The sequence below is a fragment of the Betta splendens genome, chromosome 5, assembly GCF_900634795.4.
Source record: "Betta splendens chromosome 5, fBetSpl5.4, whole genome shotgun sequence".
NCBI lineage: Eukaryota > Metazoa > Chordata > Actinopteri > Anabantiformes > Osphronemidae > Betta > Betta splendens.
This window is the reverse complement of record NC_040885.2, coordinates 6,140,480-6,157,598: the sequence shown is the minus strand read 5'-3', so window position 1 is coordinate 6,157,598 and position 17,119 is coordinate 6,140,480. Positions and strand designations below refer to the sequence as shown.

Sequence of the window (17,119 nt, the reverse complement as noted above, 5' to 3'; positions counted from 1 at the left end):
AGCAATGATGAGACTGTGTTAGTTACATGCTGCCTTTTTGTGTTTTGTCTCCTACAGGTGTGGATGGAGGAAGTGGACAGGGATGAACATTTGACAGGTACTGCTGGGTTTTGCATGCAGGCGGAGCATGCTGGGACCAGGACATACTACTTTAGTGCAGACAGTCATGAGGAGCAAGAAGATTGGATCAGAGCCATGATGGAGGCCGCAGAGGTCAATGTTCATCCAACACAGAGGTGCAGTTCACACACATCCAAAGCTGTACAGCACATACACAGAGCCAGCCATGAGTTTATTTGGCCAGAAGGTTTACATAGACAAGTAATATACTGTATGCAACTGTGATTATGACAGCTAACACTGTAACTTACAACATTATAGAATACTTACATTTGCAAATTCACATCCATAAATGTACTTTTATCCAATTTACAAAAATGAAAACAGATAATTCACAAGTCTATAGGGGATTTTATGTTAAAAGAACTGAATACTGAATACAGTTATTTGGACTAGTCAAGTGCAGCAAAACAACAACAGAAAAAAAATAATAATAATGATAATAACAATAATTATAATAATAATAACAAGAAGCATCTATAAAGATTCAAATAACACTATCATAAACACCAATGCTGTTTTCTCTATTCATCACACATTGGGGTGATTTGAAGAAAATAGTATGATCCATAAAAAGGAATAGGAATGGGTAGGAATGGGTAACACAGACATGAAAGGCAAAGGATGAGAGTTGAACTCACTTTACTAGCACAAACCCTGAGCTATTTTAGGATATGCTGTAATCTAAAAAATATAAAAGATACTTCCACTAAACCATGATATAGGATTTTAGGACACCGGACATTGATATTTATTCAACAAAAAAGCTGTGTGGTTAATAATCACTACATTTGACCACACAAGTCTGTCTGTGTCCAATTAACGATTTAAATAAATGAAGCCAATCATCACATACTGTTAGGCGTAATATACAGTCAAGTCCGAAATTATTCATATCCCTGGCAAATTATTGTAACTAACTTATATTTATTTATTTATATTTTAGATTATTTAACCAGGAAGTTTTTTTTATCGAAAATGACAGTGTCGGCCGTTGGCCGTGAAGAGGCCGTTCCCGCCGCTTCACGGCCGGTGGGGACTCGACCTACTCCGCTCCGTTATTTCTCCTTCTCTCCCAAACACAACCAGTCAGTTAGACCGTCACTCGCTTCGCCAGAACGTTTTTGTTTTGTTGTATAAATGAACTATTCAATTCTTCAAAAGTCCCCTTGTCTACTCGAAGTATTTTGGGCGTGTGTGCCTGCATATGTGTGTTGTATAGCAATTAAAGTAGTGTCAGTAATAATGAAAGTGCACGTAATTCCCTTCATTCAAAATGAGGCAGAGGGAATATCAGACACTTAATAATTATATTATTAGCACAAATTTATCCATGAAATAGTTACAAATAAGACTAAATTGCAGTTTATTTCTGGTTTAACAAAGGGCCCACAATAACGTTCACAATTTTTTAAGGAAACGTTTGTTTATTCACGAAGCCTCCTTGCAATATAATGTTAGCGCTACTTTCATAGCTGACACTTCATGTACTGTCCTCACAGTTCATGCACTATGTGCTGCTACACAAATATGTGCTATTTGACAAGGGCGCTCACTCGAACTACTTTCCAAGTTCCGAGTACAGAGACTGACAGGTTTACAGAATCAATCTTTTAACATGTCTCGACCTCACTTGAAACAGGAATCACACTTTAATTCCATAGCATATGATTTTCATTATTGGATGTAAAATTAATGTAATTTTGATTAAATGTATATATTAAAATTGAGTAGAGAGAAGTAAGATTTTACTGACAACACACTCTAACCAACTGCACCAACATGTTAAATTGAGCTACTACTCCGGTCGAACTGTAAAGTATGCTTCTGTTTTACTGCGCGACCCGGTCCGATCCTAGTGGTGAATTTCAGTGGCATGTGCTTGTCTGTACGTTGCGGTTCGATCCATGTACGCGTCGCCGTTCAGTGCATACATACAGCGAAACTTCAAGCTGCAGCAACGATGGGTGGCACAGGCTGGTTCAGTCTGCAGTTTTCTTCCAAGCAGATGGGTGACTAGGCCTGTTTTCTGTAGTAACGTGCAAGGAGGGGCAGAGAGGATGCTCCGGGATGCCCGAGACAGAGAAGGAAATGACAGCGGTGTTTCGGTTGTGGCACCTTTTATCTAGGCAAATTTGGTCCAGCCTGGCCCACTGTGAGGTTCATTCAGGGTGGTCGACGTCCACCCCACCCCTGTTTATCACAAGTCTCAGCTGGGAGTCTGGGTGCCTTGCTCAGGCACACTTGTTTAAAACCCTTTGTTTGAATCCCCTATGACCAAAATGGCGACTTATATACAGGCCGTATTGTTCATTTTCTTTAGGCACGTAGGAGCTTAACAATGACTCTTTCAGGAACAGTGAGGTCCTCAACAGTAGAAAATGCATGAGTGAATAATAAATGGAAGAACAAATGCAAGATTGGCACAAGTATGTTTATCTATATGTTTTGTGAATATATTTGTAAAAAGTCCTCCTGTCCTGTCCCCACTTACTACATTTACTTTACTACTCTGTCTCTCTTTTAACATCTTTACAATATCCACCTATTATGGTGGAGAATGATCTATCCCGTTGTTTGCTTAGAAGCAAGTTTAACCTACAATTTACTATCTATATTGGAAAAATAGGTTACTCTCCACTATGTTAAATATGTTCACGTATGCCAGTGCATTTATTAAAATTCAAATAATCAAATAATAAATATTTAATACAAAGTCAAAATAAAAGTGTCTTTACTAGTGCTCTTGCCACAGTGAGTAAACTTACAGGTGCTGGTCATATAATAAGATTATGATGAAAAAGTTTATTTACTTTACTAATTCCAATCATTTCATATTCATTCATTACTGTACATGCTGACATATTTCAAATGTTTATTTCTTTAATTGTGATGATTATAACTGACAACTAAAACTGCAAACTCATTATCTCAGAAAATATGAATATTACTTCTTATCAATACAAAGAAAGGATTTTTAGAAATCTTGGCCAACTGGAAAGTATAAACATGTAAAGTATGAGCATGTACAGCACTCAATATTTAGCTGTAAGACTTCTTTTTGGCATGGAGTCGATCAGTCTGTGGCACTGTTCAGGTGTTATGAGAGCCCAGGTTGCTTTGATAATGGCCTTCAGCTCTTCTAGCTCAGCTCTTCTGCATTGTTGGGTCCGGTATATTGCATCTCCCTCTTCACCATACCCCATAGATTTTCTATGGGTTAAGAACAGGGATCCCATGGTCCTCAAACCAAATCTGGTCAGCAGCAGGAGGCATGAAGTGCTCTAAAACTTCCTGGTATACAGCTGCGTTGACCTTGGACTGCAAAACTGAACTAACACCACACCAGCAGTTGACATGGCACCCCAAACCATCACTGACTGTGGAAACCTTACACTGGACCTCAAGCAACATGGATTCTCACCCTGATTTCCAAATAAAAAGCTAAATTTCCTTTCATCAGAGAACATAACTTTGGAGCACTCAGCAGCAGTCCAGTCTCTTTTGTCTTTAGCCCAGGTGAGATGCTTCTCACCCTGTCTGTTGTTCAAGAGTGGCTTGACACATTGGATGCGACAGCTGAAACCCATGTCATACAGTATGTCTGTTCGTAGTGGTTCTTAAAGCACTGACTCCAGCTGCAGTCCACTCTTTTGGAATCTCCCCCCACATGTTTGAATGGATTTTGTATCCCAATCTTTTCCAGAGTGTGCTTATCCCGATTGCTTGTCCACCTTTTCTATCATATCTTTCCTTTCCCTTTGCTTCTCTATTAATGTGCTTGGACACAGAGCTCTGAGAACAGCCAGCCTATTTTGCAATGACCTTTTATGTCTTGCCCTCTATGTGCAAGGTGTCAATGGTCGTCTTTTGGACAACTGTCTAGTCAGCAGTCTTCCCCATGATTGTGTAGCCTACAGAACTAGACTGAGAGACCATTTAAAGGCCTTTGCAAGTGTTTTGAGTTAAATAGCTGATTAGAGTGTGGAACCAGGTTATGGGGTGCCAAATGTAAAAGTAGCACCTATAACTAGTTTTCTCACATTTAACTAAATGACACAACATGTTTTCTCACATTTAGTTAAATGTGCAAAAGTCTAAATGTAAATGTTAAATATAAATGTAAATGTTAAATATAAATGTAAATGTTAAATGTTAAATGTAAATGTTAAATGTAAATGTTAAATCTAAATGTTAAATGTAAATGTTAAATGTTAAATGTAAATGTTAAATGTTAAATGTAAATGTTAAATGTAAATGTTAAATGTAAATGTTAAATGTAAACGTTAAATGTTAAATGTAAATGTTAAATGTTGGCTGAGTGTAAAACTGAATATTCATGAATGGGCAAGTAGACTCCATCCCTACCCTCAAACAGCGCTGGTCTCAGATCAGATCCGCCCACATCTGACTCTGGATCGGAGCACGAAAATACTGGAGAGAAGCCTGAAGTCGAAGCCATCATGGCCGCCAGCTCCGACTCCCTCCCGTTGGGGGAGATTGAACGGGCTGTAACGGCAGGTGTGCGGGCAAACAGCGCTGGTCTCAGATCAGAGACGCGAACTCAATCATCTCAAACAGTGCGCGCAAACCCCGCCCACGTCTGATTTGGAAACTTTTGTTTTTAGCCTGGACGTAACTTCGGCTAGCTAGTATAGTTAGCCAACTAATTCTCCACCGGCGCCACAGAAATATTCTTTTTAAACCTACTTGACTCCTCATTAATGGTGTTTACGACAGAACGGCAGTTTGAAGCGGAGCCTCAGCCCGCACACCTGCCGTTACAGCCCGTTCAATCTCCCCCAACGGGAGGGAGTCGGAGCTGGCGGCCATGATGGCTTCGACTTCAGGCTTCTCTCCAGTATTTTCGTGCACCGATCCAGAGTCAGATGTGGGCGGAGCTATGCGTACTGTTTGACGTGTTTGAGTTCGCGTCTCTGATCTGAGACCAGCGCTGTTTGAGGGTAGGGATGGAGTCTACTTGCCCATTCATGAATATTCAGTTTTACACTCGGCCAACATTTAACATTTACATTTAACATTTAACGTTTACATTTAACATTTAATATTTACATTTAACATTTACATTTAACATTTACATTTAGCATTTAACATTTACATTTACATTTACATTTACATTTAACATTTACATTTAACATTTACATTTAACATTTACATTTAACATTTACATTTAACATTTAACATTTACATTTAACATTTAACATTTACATTTAGACTTTTGCACATTTAACTAAATGTGAGAAAACATGTTGTGTCATTTAGTTAAATGTGAGAAAACTAGTTATAGGTGCTCCTTTTACATTTGGCACCCCATACCAGGTGTCTTCAATATTGAATATTTTCACAATATTCAAATTTTCTGAGATACTGAATTTGGGGTTTTCATGAGTTGCCATTTATAATCATCACAATTAAAGAAGTCTGTGAGTAATGAATGATTATAACATACAAGGTTTGCTTCTTGAAGGGAATTAGTGAAATAAATAAACTGTTTGATGATATTCTAATTATATGACCAGCACCTGTATATGGAGAAATATTGTACTGGGTAGATTGCATGAATTTTCTAATGTTCAACCTTGACGCAGTAATGTAATACTTATTATTGAGAAGGCTTTATACAAAAAACAATGTAACTGTAATGGTCCTGCATCTCCTCATAGATAGCTATATATTTCCATGCATCTTTCTTTTCTTTTACAGAACCAATTCAGACTTCTTAACAGATGTTAAGAAGAAAATGGTGGCCAAGACTTCCAGTCCACAACAGCATTCACAAACACACATTAAAACCCACAGTGAACTGTCCACCAAGACTAAAATGAATGGGGAAAATAGCCTTGAGATACCCCTGCCTTCTACTTCCTGCTTAGAACAGGAGACACAAATGAATAATGGAAGACAATTTGAGGGAGAAGGACATGGTCAAAATCATGATCTTATTGGCCATCCAAATGGATGGGGCAGCTATGGCAGTATACCTCACAACAGCAATGGCAAATCTTCTGTATTTAGAAGTAACAGTGGTTATCGATCCTCTCAGGGACACATAGAAAGCAATGTTGTGCAATTGCATGATACAAGGGGCTTTGTGCCCAGGACACCTCCAGAGAGAGTGGCACAGAGAAAAAGCTCTATGGCCCATCTGCAACAGTGGGTCAACCAGCGGCGAGGCATGGCTTCCCATGAGGACATTAACAGGTAGATTTAGCTCTGAAGTTATTGCACGTTCTATGTGTAGTGTTGTTTGATGTTCATGTTTAACATGCTACAGTATGGAATAATTTCACAACATTGTAAAATCACAACTAACTTAACACTTAAAAAAACAAGCACAGATTGGTTTCTTGGTTCTGATATAGTTTCCTATTATTTCAGCTCATCTCGTTACTATCCAGTAAACAGAGAAGTTTCATTTGACTACTATGGCTACCCTGGTGGCCCCCATTATGTAGAGGAGTACCCTCTTTACCCACCAGGAATTCGTCCTGACAGCATCAGCTCTGTCTCTGCTGTGGGGGGATATGATAGACGCTGGACTCTTGAGGAGAAGCGACGCTCACTGAGGGATGTACAGTGTGAATTTTATGGACCCCCACTGCCCAGGGACTCCTGGGTGCCACAGTATTACAGTGGAATGGAAACATCCATGAGGCGCCTGTCCCTCCAACCACGTTCCAGGTCTGTGCCAAGGTCACCATCTGCATCATCTGGGGGCCCCTATTCACCAATGCCACCCAACTTTGCCTCCCCTTCTCGATCACCATCTGTCAACTTTGACCGGTTTTCAGGGAAGATGAGGGATGATGTAATCTATGCTGATCAATCTGTCTACAGTTTAAGGAGAGCCCTCAGCTCATCAAAGGTAAAGAGTGTGGTTTAATTAAATTTATTTAATGAATTTTTATAGAAACAAAAAAGTCTGAAAAAAGTAGGAAGGTACTGTAAGAAAGGTAAGTTCAGTCAGTTATTTATTCCTTTTATGACAAAATATTAAATCTATAAACATTATCTAGGTGATCAGTTATATTTATGTATATTTAATCAAAAATCATTGAAATGTGTTTAAGTGCCCTTTATTCAGGATTTGTTTTATTTTTTTTCTAAAACTACTACTAAAATCCTTGTGTGGTAGCTGAAACAGTGTAGTTTTGTAAGAACCTTCCTGAACAAGGCTTGAATTTCATTTTTGTTTGTCGCAACCATCTACATCTGTCTCCTCTCTCCTTCCTGCCTTCATTTTTCCCTTCAATTTCCCTTATTACCTCCTGTCTTTTCTTCAGTATGACTGTGCTGGCAACAGGACATTCTTAAACCAAGGATCATACCACCACAACTACTCTGTATCCCCTTCCTTCCAGAATAAAATGGTATGTGCTGGATAAAAAAATAGTATTGCACACAGTTCCCTGGTGATAGGCACACTCTACACCAGTAATTTTCAAACAGCATTATGCAGTACAGTAGTGTGTGCCATGACAGATCGTCAAGTGTGTTGTGGGAAGTCAATTTCACCTAAAAAACATTTAAGCACCTGGCAGAGTAATTATGTACAATAATCTTTCTCCGCATCAGTAGGTGGCAGGAAGTAGCTAATTGTGTCTTTTGTGTCCTCTAAGACAAGAGAATTAGTTATGCATGAATACAACAGGTGGCAGTGATAGTAGCATTGTGGCAATGAAACTACAGTGACAGTGATGGAGAAGTTTTATATTGTTACGCACTGCCTTTCACATGAGAAGACCTAGTTCCTGTGATGAACGACGTTGTGCGCATGATAAACTGCATATTTGCATCTTTGTGTGAGAGAATGGAAGAGGAGTTTAAAGCCTTGATGTTTGATACAGAGGTCTGATGGTTGTCACACAGCAAGGTACTAGCTCATGTGTATAAGCTACCAGAGGGACTTTTTTTGTAGGGATGTGTTCTTTGAGAAATGAGCAAAGCTGCTTATAAGTGACTCGTGCAATTGTCCTTAACCTTGTTGGAGGTACTTAACCCCACCAGTTTCATATGCACATTCACCAAAAATGTGATTCTTTTTTTAATTCAAGACATAAATATATCCTTTACTGCTTCACAAAAAGAATTGTGTATTAATATTTATGCAAAGAACAAAACCAATACAGTGCATGACCTCAAATTAAATACAGATTTTTTTCCAAAAAGACATGACCTTTTGTAATACTAACACACTGAAATGGTTCAACTCACAGACAGGCCGATAAAGCTGCTGGGTTTACTCACCACTCTCTGCACCACCAAAGTCTTTTCTTTTACCACTTTACTTTGGTTCTAAACTCACATTTGCTTATTTTCGCTCTTGTCATGATGCAGGATGAAAGGTGCAACTGTGCAATCAAACACAAGCTGCTCATTAAACTCAGGTCAGCTATGAGTGAAAGCAATTTCTGGTGATGTGCGCGTCTATCTGTCTCATTTATAAAAAACCTTAGAACAACTAATGAATTTGGAATATTCAATTTTAGCGCTTTGAGAAACACCAGACTTCTCAGAGGATCAGAGATGTTCGTCTTGTCTTAGTTTAGAGCTGTCGCCGCTGTGCAGCGTCTCCCGTTACCGATTGGTTGAGCAGACGTGCCCTCTCTGGTCCAGGTGCCACGGCCTCTGGGCCAGGAATCATCGCCCGCGGTGATGATGATGTCTCGGGTTCAGCGAAGTAACAGTCAGCCAGGCTGGACTTTCCAAGGTGTTTCAAAACGTCAAGGCTACTTAAAGTTGCCCAAAAAGGAAAAAGAGGCTGGGATCTAATTTAATTAGTTCAATCAAAAATAGTGAGTCAATTAAGGATTTGTGATAGTTTCAGTTTCGCTGAGTTTCTTGATGACTTTCTAACGTAACAAATTCCGCTGCTCGTTTGTATTTCTTACCCAAGGGGCAGTGTTCACATCAGGGTGGAGAAATGAGTTCAACCAGTGTGGTGAAAAGTTCCACCCCTTAAGATCGGGTATCAAACTATTTGATTTGGTTCGATTTTAAGTTTGGGATAACTAAGCTTTCCTCTTTTCATCGAGCTCACATGTAACGATCACTTTAGCACTCAAATAAGCAGAGGAGTCAGAATGGCTAAACAGCAAAATAAATGCATAGATTATTAAGGCTTTATTCCTTTAAAACACTGTAACAAATGAAATGTTATTTCATGATGAGTGGTCTTGTCACTGTAACACTAAGCCCACATCCAGCCTGGTTCTGCTGGAGGTTTTTTCCTCGTTAGAGAGGGAGTTTTTCCTCTCCACTGTTGCTGTCAAATTAAATGCTTGCTGTATGTGGGATTTGTTGGGTTTAGTTGTGTGAGGTCTTAAACTTTACTTTGTAAAGTGCCTTGAGATAACTTTGTTGTGATTTGGCGCTATAAAAATAAAATTGAATTGAATTAATTTGAATTAAGCAAACAATAAAAACATACACAAATAATAACTGAAGCAACATCAAATTATAAATGGCTTAATCTAAATATTACTAATTAAACTACTGTAATGTGGTTACATAATTTACCTGGGGTACATGGAACATATGTATGGTGCACAGATTATAAGAAGGAAAGCATGGTGAAAACTTGTCTGAGGTCCCTTTGTTCTTCTTAAGGGATTTCCTGGCAAATCTGTAGATCAGGCATTGAACATCACAAAGAAACCAATCTAATATCAAATAATAGCATTTTGTACACAGAATACAATGGCATCAGTTTCATGACAGTTGAAAGTTCCGGTGCATCTGAACCATAACTTGTGTCCAAATGAAAAGTTTTCTCTTTTTATTAGTTTGCATTCCAGTTTACGATCCAGATCTCCTGGGCTAATGGGAAAGTCCATGAAAAAAGTCTTGGTAGAGAAATTATGAGACAAGTCTTGGTATGGTTAGTGATAAGGCAGAAGAGGACCCTGGTGAGATTTAGGTGGTGTCACCTATAGGTGTCCATGGTCTTTTAATGTGCAGTTAGCCATACGTGTGTTGTTTATGTTAAATTCTGTTGTGAGAGAAAACAGTGTCCCGTAGAACAGACAAAAATTCCGTGTATTCTTATTTACTGGTGAGTTGCAGATTTGTCTCTGTGGAAGGGAGTGAAGCTTAAACGTTGTGTTAAGGTACCTAGGTCCAGATGTGGAATGCTACACTCTCTTTTCACAAAAAAGGTGAGGGCTACAAGTAGTCATGAGTCAAAAGAAAACTACTAGGACTCTATACTCTGGAGTAATGTGACAAAGGTCACTTTTTTGGAATTAGGATTTCATGAGGATTTCAAAGAAAAATGCATGGTGCCTACAGTGAAACATGTGGTGACAGTGTCTTTATGTGGGGCTGCATGAGTGCTGCTGGTGTTGGTGAACTGCATTTCATTGATGGTATCATCACCTCAACAATGTACTGCTCTATACTGAGGGACAAGATGCTGCCATCACTCCTTGCACGTGGTCGTCTTGCACTTTCCTAACACAGCAATGATCTAAAACACACATCTAAAGCTATTGCAATTCTGAAGAAAAACAGGGTGAAGGTAATGGAATGGCCGAGCATGTCTCCTGATCTGAACCCAATCGAACACCTGAGGGGAATTCTGAAGCGAAATATTGAGCAACGACAGTCTACATTTAGGTGCAGGTGCAGTCTTGGACATACTGTACAATGGGAAACCAAAAGGGATTCCAACATCCCCTAAAAATGCATAAAAAAGGTCTTATTGAAAGAGTGATCAGTCTTAAAGACAAAAATTAGTCAAACAGATCAGACAATTTGAGTTTTACTTAGACAGAAGAAGGCGACTCTTGCATATCTGTGTTATTACATAGAGAATTAACTACTTTGTGATCCATACTACATTCACATACTGTTGTTCTTTTCTACCATTCTTTTTTGAGCTCACACCATTTTTCTTGTTTCCATTGGGATCATTCTAATTTACATGCAGTCTCACTTTACTATACTCTATGTCTTTTGTACTTTTTTAGTCATGAAATATAAAGTACTACATTAATCAAGCACTTTGTGAAATTGCCAGATAAAAGAATGTGCTCATACTGTGGGTGGCTGTGTGTTCTTCCTCTTCCGATCGCAAGCAGATCATACATATTGTGGTTTTAAATGTTTTACCTGACATCTACTGCGCTAAAGTAGACTGCCCAGCAGTTACAGATAGTTCAATATAATTTTCTTATTGTATTATGTAATGTAAATTTACAAGCCTTAGAATACACTTAAAATGTTCTTGAGTTAATCAGTGTTTTTCCACAGATGCCTCCTTTCCATAATATCTACAGCAGAGAATTGCATCCGACACTGAAACTCAATGAGATTGAAACCAGTGTAAGCAAGTTAATGCTATGTACTTTGATACTTTATTTTAAAAATAAAAGCACATGATTGCATGGATTAGGCCATACATTATGTAGGTATTGATGCGTGTTTAAATTTTACAAAACTGGGTAGATTATGTTTTACTTGAATAGCACTCCGCATTGTTGAGAAAAACAAGCGGGTGGAGGGGTGGTTAAATTTATGTATCACTTTATTTACCTTACTTCACCACTAAGTGCTTTAACTCTGCTTCTCACTCCTCCTTTTGCCTAGCAGTGCCAGACCTATCATTTGGTTAATGGTGTGTCACTATACATACCTCCCTAGTCATAGAATTATATATTTTCCTGTCTCATTCTGATGTACATATAATATACATTATATATGCTGCAACTTCTGTAGTCTTTTGATTTGTTTTATATATTCTTTGATGTTTGTAATGTATATGGTAAATGCATGTATTTACTAAGCACTGACTTCTTCCACAGAAACTCTTGGGCCGGTTGTGTGAGCAAAACCAAATTTTAAAAAACCATGAGGCTGTTGTCCACAGACTCAGAATGGACAAGGTAGATACTTTTGCTTATAGTAATATAATTGTTTGGTGAATTTCAAAATCAAAAAATGGCATACTTTGCATACTGTGTGTGATGGAGGATATATGCCTGTTGACCAAATGACTAACAAAAAAGCTTTTTGCTTTTTTGAGCACAGGACAACCTAGAAGATGCATTGGTGGCAACACATCAAGAAATGGAGCTGTACCATAACCAACCTTTGGCAATTGAAAAATTGCAGTTAAAAAAGGAATCCCTGCAGAACCAGCTCATCAACATCAGAGGGGAGCTCTCCCAGGCCTCTAGTGTATGACTGCAGAAATTTCTATTTATCTGGAATTTGTTTTTTCTACACTTGGTATTAGTATTCAGTTTGCACCCCTTAGGCTTTAACCACTACTCATATGGAATTTGAAGCGTTAGAAGATGAAGCCAATGCCATCCATGGAGATCTATGGGAACAGCTTAACACAGGAGGGCAGGTAAGATGCCACATTGTGCCTGTATGTAGTTAAAGCAACTGCAAGGGAAATGGATGTCAGTAATTTAGAGTAAACTATGTCATGATTTCATTAAAATATAAATATGACAAGTATACTACTTTACTTCTTTAGTTACTTCACATAAAAAATGGGTAGCACTGTCACCTCACAGCAAGAAGGACCTGGGTTCGATTCCCGCGGTGGAATTTGTGTGGAGTTTGCATGTTCTCCCTGTGTTCACATGGGTTCCTCCCATGGTCCAAAAACATGCATTAGGTTAATTGGTCACTCTGAATTGCCCGTAGGTGTGTGTGTGTGTGTGTGTGTGTGTGTGTGTGTGTGTGTGTGTGTGTGTGTGTGTGTGTGTGTGTGTGTGTGTGTGTGTGTTGGGTTGGCACATGGTTGGTTGCCTGTCTGTGTGTTACCCTGCGATGGACTGGCGACCTGTCCAGGGTGTACCCCGCCTCTCGCCCAAAGACAGCTGGGATAGGCTCCAGCCCCCCAATAAGCGATAGAAAATGGATGGATGGAACAAAATGCCCACAGACACTTAATGTACAACACAGGTAATCAGATGACCACTAATATCTTATATTTGACATATTTTAGTGTTGTAGTAATGTGTTCATAAATTTGCAGTGTTTAAGGTAAAAATGTTTTTGTTTTATTTTGTATTATATGACTGGTTGTATTAGGGTGGATTAGATTAATTGCACTTCAGTAACAGTTATTTGGGTTTTAATTCACCGTCTAGCCAGATTTCACTTTGTTTTCTTGGGTACTCCAGCAATCTCCTGCAGTCGAAATGCATAAGGTTTGTCAACTGGTGATTCTAAATAGCCCATAGTTTCAAATGTGACACTGCAGGAGTTCATAAACGTATTAACTACACATTTTTACATTTTATATAAATCTAGTGACTGTTTTTTTGTTGTTGAAGACTTTAAATGCATTTGGAGATGAAAGCATCCATTGTTGTGTAGTAATTGTCCTCTTTAACCAATGACTGCCACCCCATTCCATAGTGCTTACAGATACTCACCAGAGCCTCGTGCAGCCCAGCTGCATTCAGAGCACATCAAAATGTGCTGAACTTGCTGCAGTTCTTAAAGCTGGATATAAATCAGAATCAGAATCATTTTAATCGCCAAGTTTTCACAGGACAAACAAGAAATTGCCAAGGGGCTGCTGCCACTGTGCGCGCTGCCATTCCTGAAGCAAGTTAAGCAAGTTCCAATACAATCAGTACGATACAAAAACAAACAATACAATACAGGAGTAGGCACAACACAAGTGGAAACTCGCTGGAATTTTTTCATGGGGGAGAAGGGACAGAGTAATACACAGCCAATTCTAGTACATTTTAACAATCCATGACTAATTTGTCCAGATCAATAGTCCAATCGGTCAGAACTCAGGGCGTCATCGCCTCTTGTGGGACCTTGGGGTACCCGTGACATCACCTCAAATGTAACAGTAATGTAACAGTTTCTTCACTGTTAACATATGACTCACAGTCCCACATTTTTTCAGTCACTTACTTACATAATCCATTGTGTTTGTCCGTGTGATGCAAACTAAAGGGTTACCTAGCTAGCTCGTTTTATCACTCACAAATACAGAAAGCAGTGGGAATCAAGCCTTCAAAGACTTGGTGATGATACACTCAATGTGCCTTTTACCTAAAGAATATTAAGGTGGTCAGTGTTTCGATTATATTTGATATTATACCCAAAAGTCTTGTGTAACTAAAACATCAAAAGTTGATTATGGGTGTAGAATGCAAAGACTTCCTGAATTATTAGTAAAAAACTGTAGCCCTGGAAACTGCTAATGTGTATATTAGTGTTTAACAAGGGTGTGTTGTGTGTTCATCCCCCAAATTGTAGTAATCGTAGCAATTTATTAAAAAGGGCCTCCTTTCTACCAGTGGAAGGATCTGTATAGTATAGTGCATACAAATGTGTGTATGTATTTGCATATAAGTAAGTAAGTTGATGTGAACTTGGGAATATGTACTGTAATTTCCGGACTATAGTGCACATCTGAATTTATTTGAATAAAAAACATTATGCAGGTGTCCACATCCTAACGAAAGGTATTTACACAGAAAGATTTTTGTAACTTTTAATCAAAGGGACAGTTCACCACTAAAATGCAAGTTCTGTTATTAGCGAAAATATGCAAAAACATTTAGCATTGATGGTCTTTGTCCAGAGAAAACAGTGAAAACGGCAGCATTATGTGTTTTTGATGAAAATTATCATATCCTACAACACACAGACACTCCACTCTGACAAATCTCTCAAGCTGCACCCATTGGACCTACCTCTGCCACCAACTGCGGGGCGTGTGTATTAGCAGAACGTTACTTTTCCGGTTTACAGACAAACTTCCAGACATTGCTATATATTTAACAGTGTATTTGAATAAAGACATTGTTATGACGTCATACAGCAGCCTTTTATTTGGGACCAAAGCAGACACATTGTTCATTTAACCAAAACTCTCTTCTTTTCTTCATCTGCTGTTAGTGGCTGGCAAAACAAGATTGCCTACAAAATTAAGTAGTATTAGAGTTGCTGTGAGCCAAACTAATGCGCAAACTAGTATTAGCAATGTAAGCGCTACTCCCGACACTCCAAAACACACAGGTAACAGCTTTTAACTTTACATAAACTTCACAGTGCAAGCTGAAACAAAAAAATTCAAATATATTACTTACTAAGTGCTCATTCGACCATTCTGTCCAGCTGTATTCCATTTTCATTTTGGTATCCTGAAGCTAGTTTCAAGAACTCCTTTTTTTACATTAACAGCAGGACTGGAATATTCAGTTGTTTCCATTGGCGTGCATGGCCACCAGTTGTCTCCTACACACAGCTCTTCTATGCTGTGCTGTTGTCGGATCTCTCCGCTATCAGCTTATTGCAGGGGCCTTTCGGCTGTGGCAGCTTTATCCACAGCAGCGTAACTTGTTTGCGCTGTACTCTGGTTTATACAAGTAACCCTGAATATCCAACTGTTATATTCTTAATCCAGAGAAGGTCCTTCGGCCATTAAATATTGGTTTTGTTGGTGTATGGTGGAATAAACAATGGCAGAGAGAGCAGTAGCGCCTCTGCATGCTGGCTCTGCCCCCCTCTTAGCCTGGGAAGATATAGATGTAGTCTGTGAGTCCACAGCAGCCCACCAGGGCACTTCAGAATTACGTGTTTTATGTCATCTTCAGCTGCCCTGGCGGATTAACAGAGGAATAAATGATCATTTCTTTGCATAGAAAATATGGAGAAATGTTAGTTTCTCTTCATTCTTAAATAGTACTTGTTTGAAAATTGAAATATTCCTTTAAATATAGAACAGTAGTTTTCTTTTTCCTCCAAACAGTGCCTGTAACACGACTGGTTAAAAACAAAAAAGTACAGAAGTGTACCACAAAAGTAATTGATCACTTTCTACCACTGCCTTCTTCACATTAAAACCACCAAAATCGCCGTCTTCAGTGTGAGAATTAAACGGCCTCACAATTACTTCGTCACACTCTTTCTCTGTCTTTCTTTCTTTGTTTCGTTAACTTTTTCCTGTAGCGGAGAGAGATGCTGCCACAAAGTCGTCCGTGCCCTGATGGACAGGCCTTTTCGACTCGACTTCTTTTAAGGTGGCGATTGTTTTGGTTTTGTTGAGTGCAGCAACTCCTCTGTGGTTTGCACATAAGGATAAGTGAAACGTATTTCCAATCTCTTTTGGCGAGTTTATTTATGGCAGAAAGAGCTCTGTTCATCCTACGCGGTCAGCAAGTAAATCACATACGTGCCGTAACACCAGTAGCAGGAGCACACTGAAGATTCTCAAAGCTACCACATAACATAACAATGACTAAGGGCGCATACAACATGCAAGCCTCAACAGCTTTCAGTTAAAACCGCACGGTATAAACATATCTGCAGCATGAAGCTCATAAGGCAGTAAAAATCCCCAAATTAACCACACTGTTGTTTAAGTCGCAGGGTTAAAAGTATGAGAAAAAAGTAGCAGCTTATAGTCTGGAAATCACGGTATATATAAGTAGGTATATGTGTAAACATATATGTATTTATATAGATAACCTGTCTGTCTTGATGAGGTTTATATTTTTAATTTCCCTTCTATCTGTGAAAGCAATCATAAGCGTGCAAAGCCATTTCCCCCTGGGGTCATCAGTTTTTTAGCACAGTATTTTGGACAAAAAAATTTTTTAACTCTACAGAAAACTAATTGAAAGCAATAAATGGGGAACTTAATCTTCACTTGATAGAACAAACTCAGCTGACAGCAGAGGGTTATTATACATAATTTAATTAAGTTCAATTCAATTTTATTCATATATCTCAAGGCACTTTACAAAGTAAGGTTTAAGACCTCACAACTAAACCCAACAAATCCCACATACAGCAAGCATTTAATTTGACAGCAACAGTGGAGAGGAAAAACTCCCTCTCTAACGAGGAAGAGACCTCCAGCAGAACCAGGCTGGATGTGGGCGGCCATCTACCTCGACCGGTTGGGGTGAGAGGATAGAGAGAGAGAAAAGCACAGCAACAACAACAAGCAACAACAGAGCACAGGCAGGATGGTTGGACCAGG

At 38.9% G+C, this 17,119-nt stretch overlaps 1 protein-coding gene across 16 annotated transcripts in view; it reads left to right on the top strand.

Moving 5' to 3' along the window:
- plekha6 (pleckstrin homology domain containing, family A member 6) overlaps window positions 1-17,119 on the top strand; it is an 80,254-nt gene that overhangs the window by 39,540 nt on the left and 23,595 nt on the right. For 8 of the 16 annotated variants that reach the window (XR_008694668.1, XM_029151826.3, XM_055508780.1 and 5 more), the window contains 8 exons: window positions 58-236; window positions 5,845-6,342; window positions 6,520-7,006; window positions 7,425-7,511; window positions 11,395-11,466; window positions 11,946-12,026; window positions 12,172-12,321; window positions 12,401-12,496. Coding sequence is in view for 15 of the 16 variants with exons in the window: in XM_029151826.3 (XP_029007659.1) it covers window positions 58-236; window positions 5,845-6,342; window positions 6,520-7,006; window positions 7,425-7,511; window positions 11,395-11,466; window positions 11,946-12,026; window positions 12,172-12,321; window positions 12,401-12,496 (1,650 nt within the window). In the remaining variant the exon portion in view is untranslated. Of the gene's footprint in view, window positions 1-57; window positions 237-2,505; window positions 2,550-5,844; window positions 6,343-6,519; window positions 7,007-7,424; window positions 7,512-11,394; window positions 11,467-11,945; window positions 12,027-12,171; window positions 12,322-12,400; window positions 12,497-17,119 lie in introns of those variants that run through there. The other 8 variants (XM_055508776.1, XM_029151829.3, XM_029151830.3 and 5 more) reach the window with 6 other exon arrangements.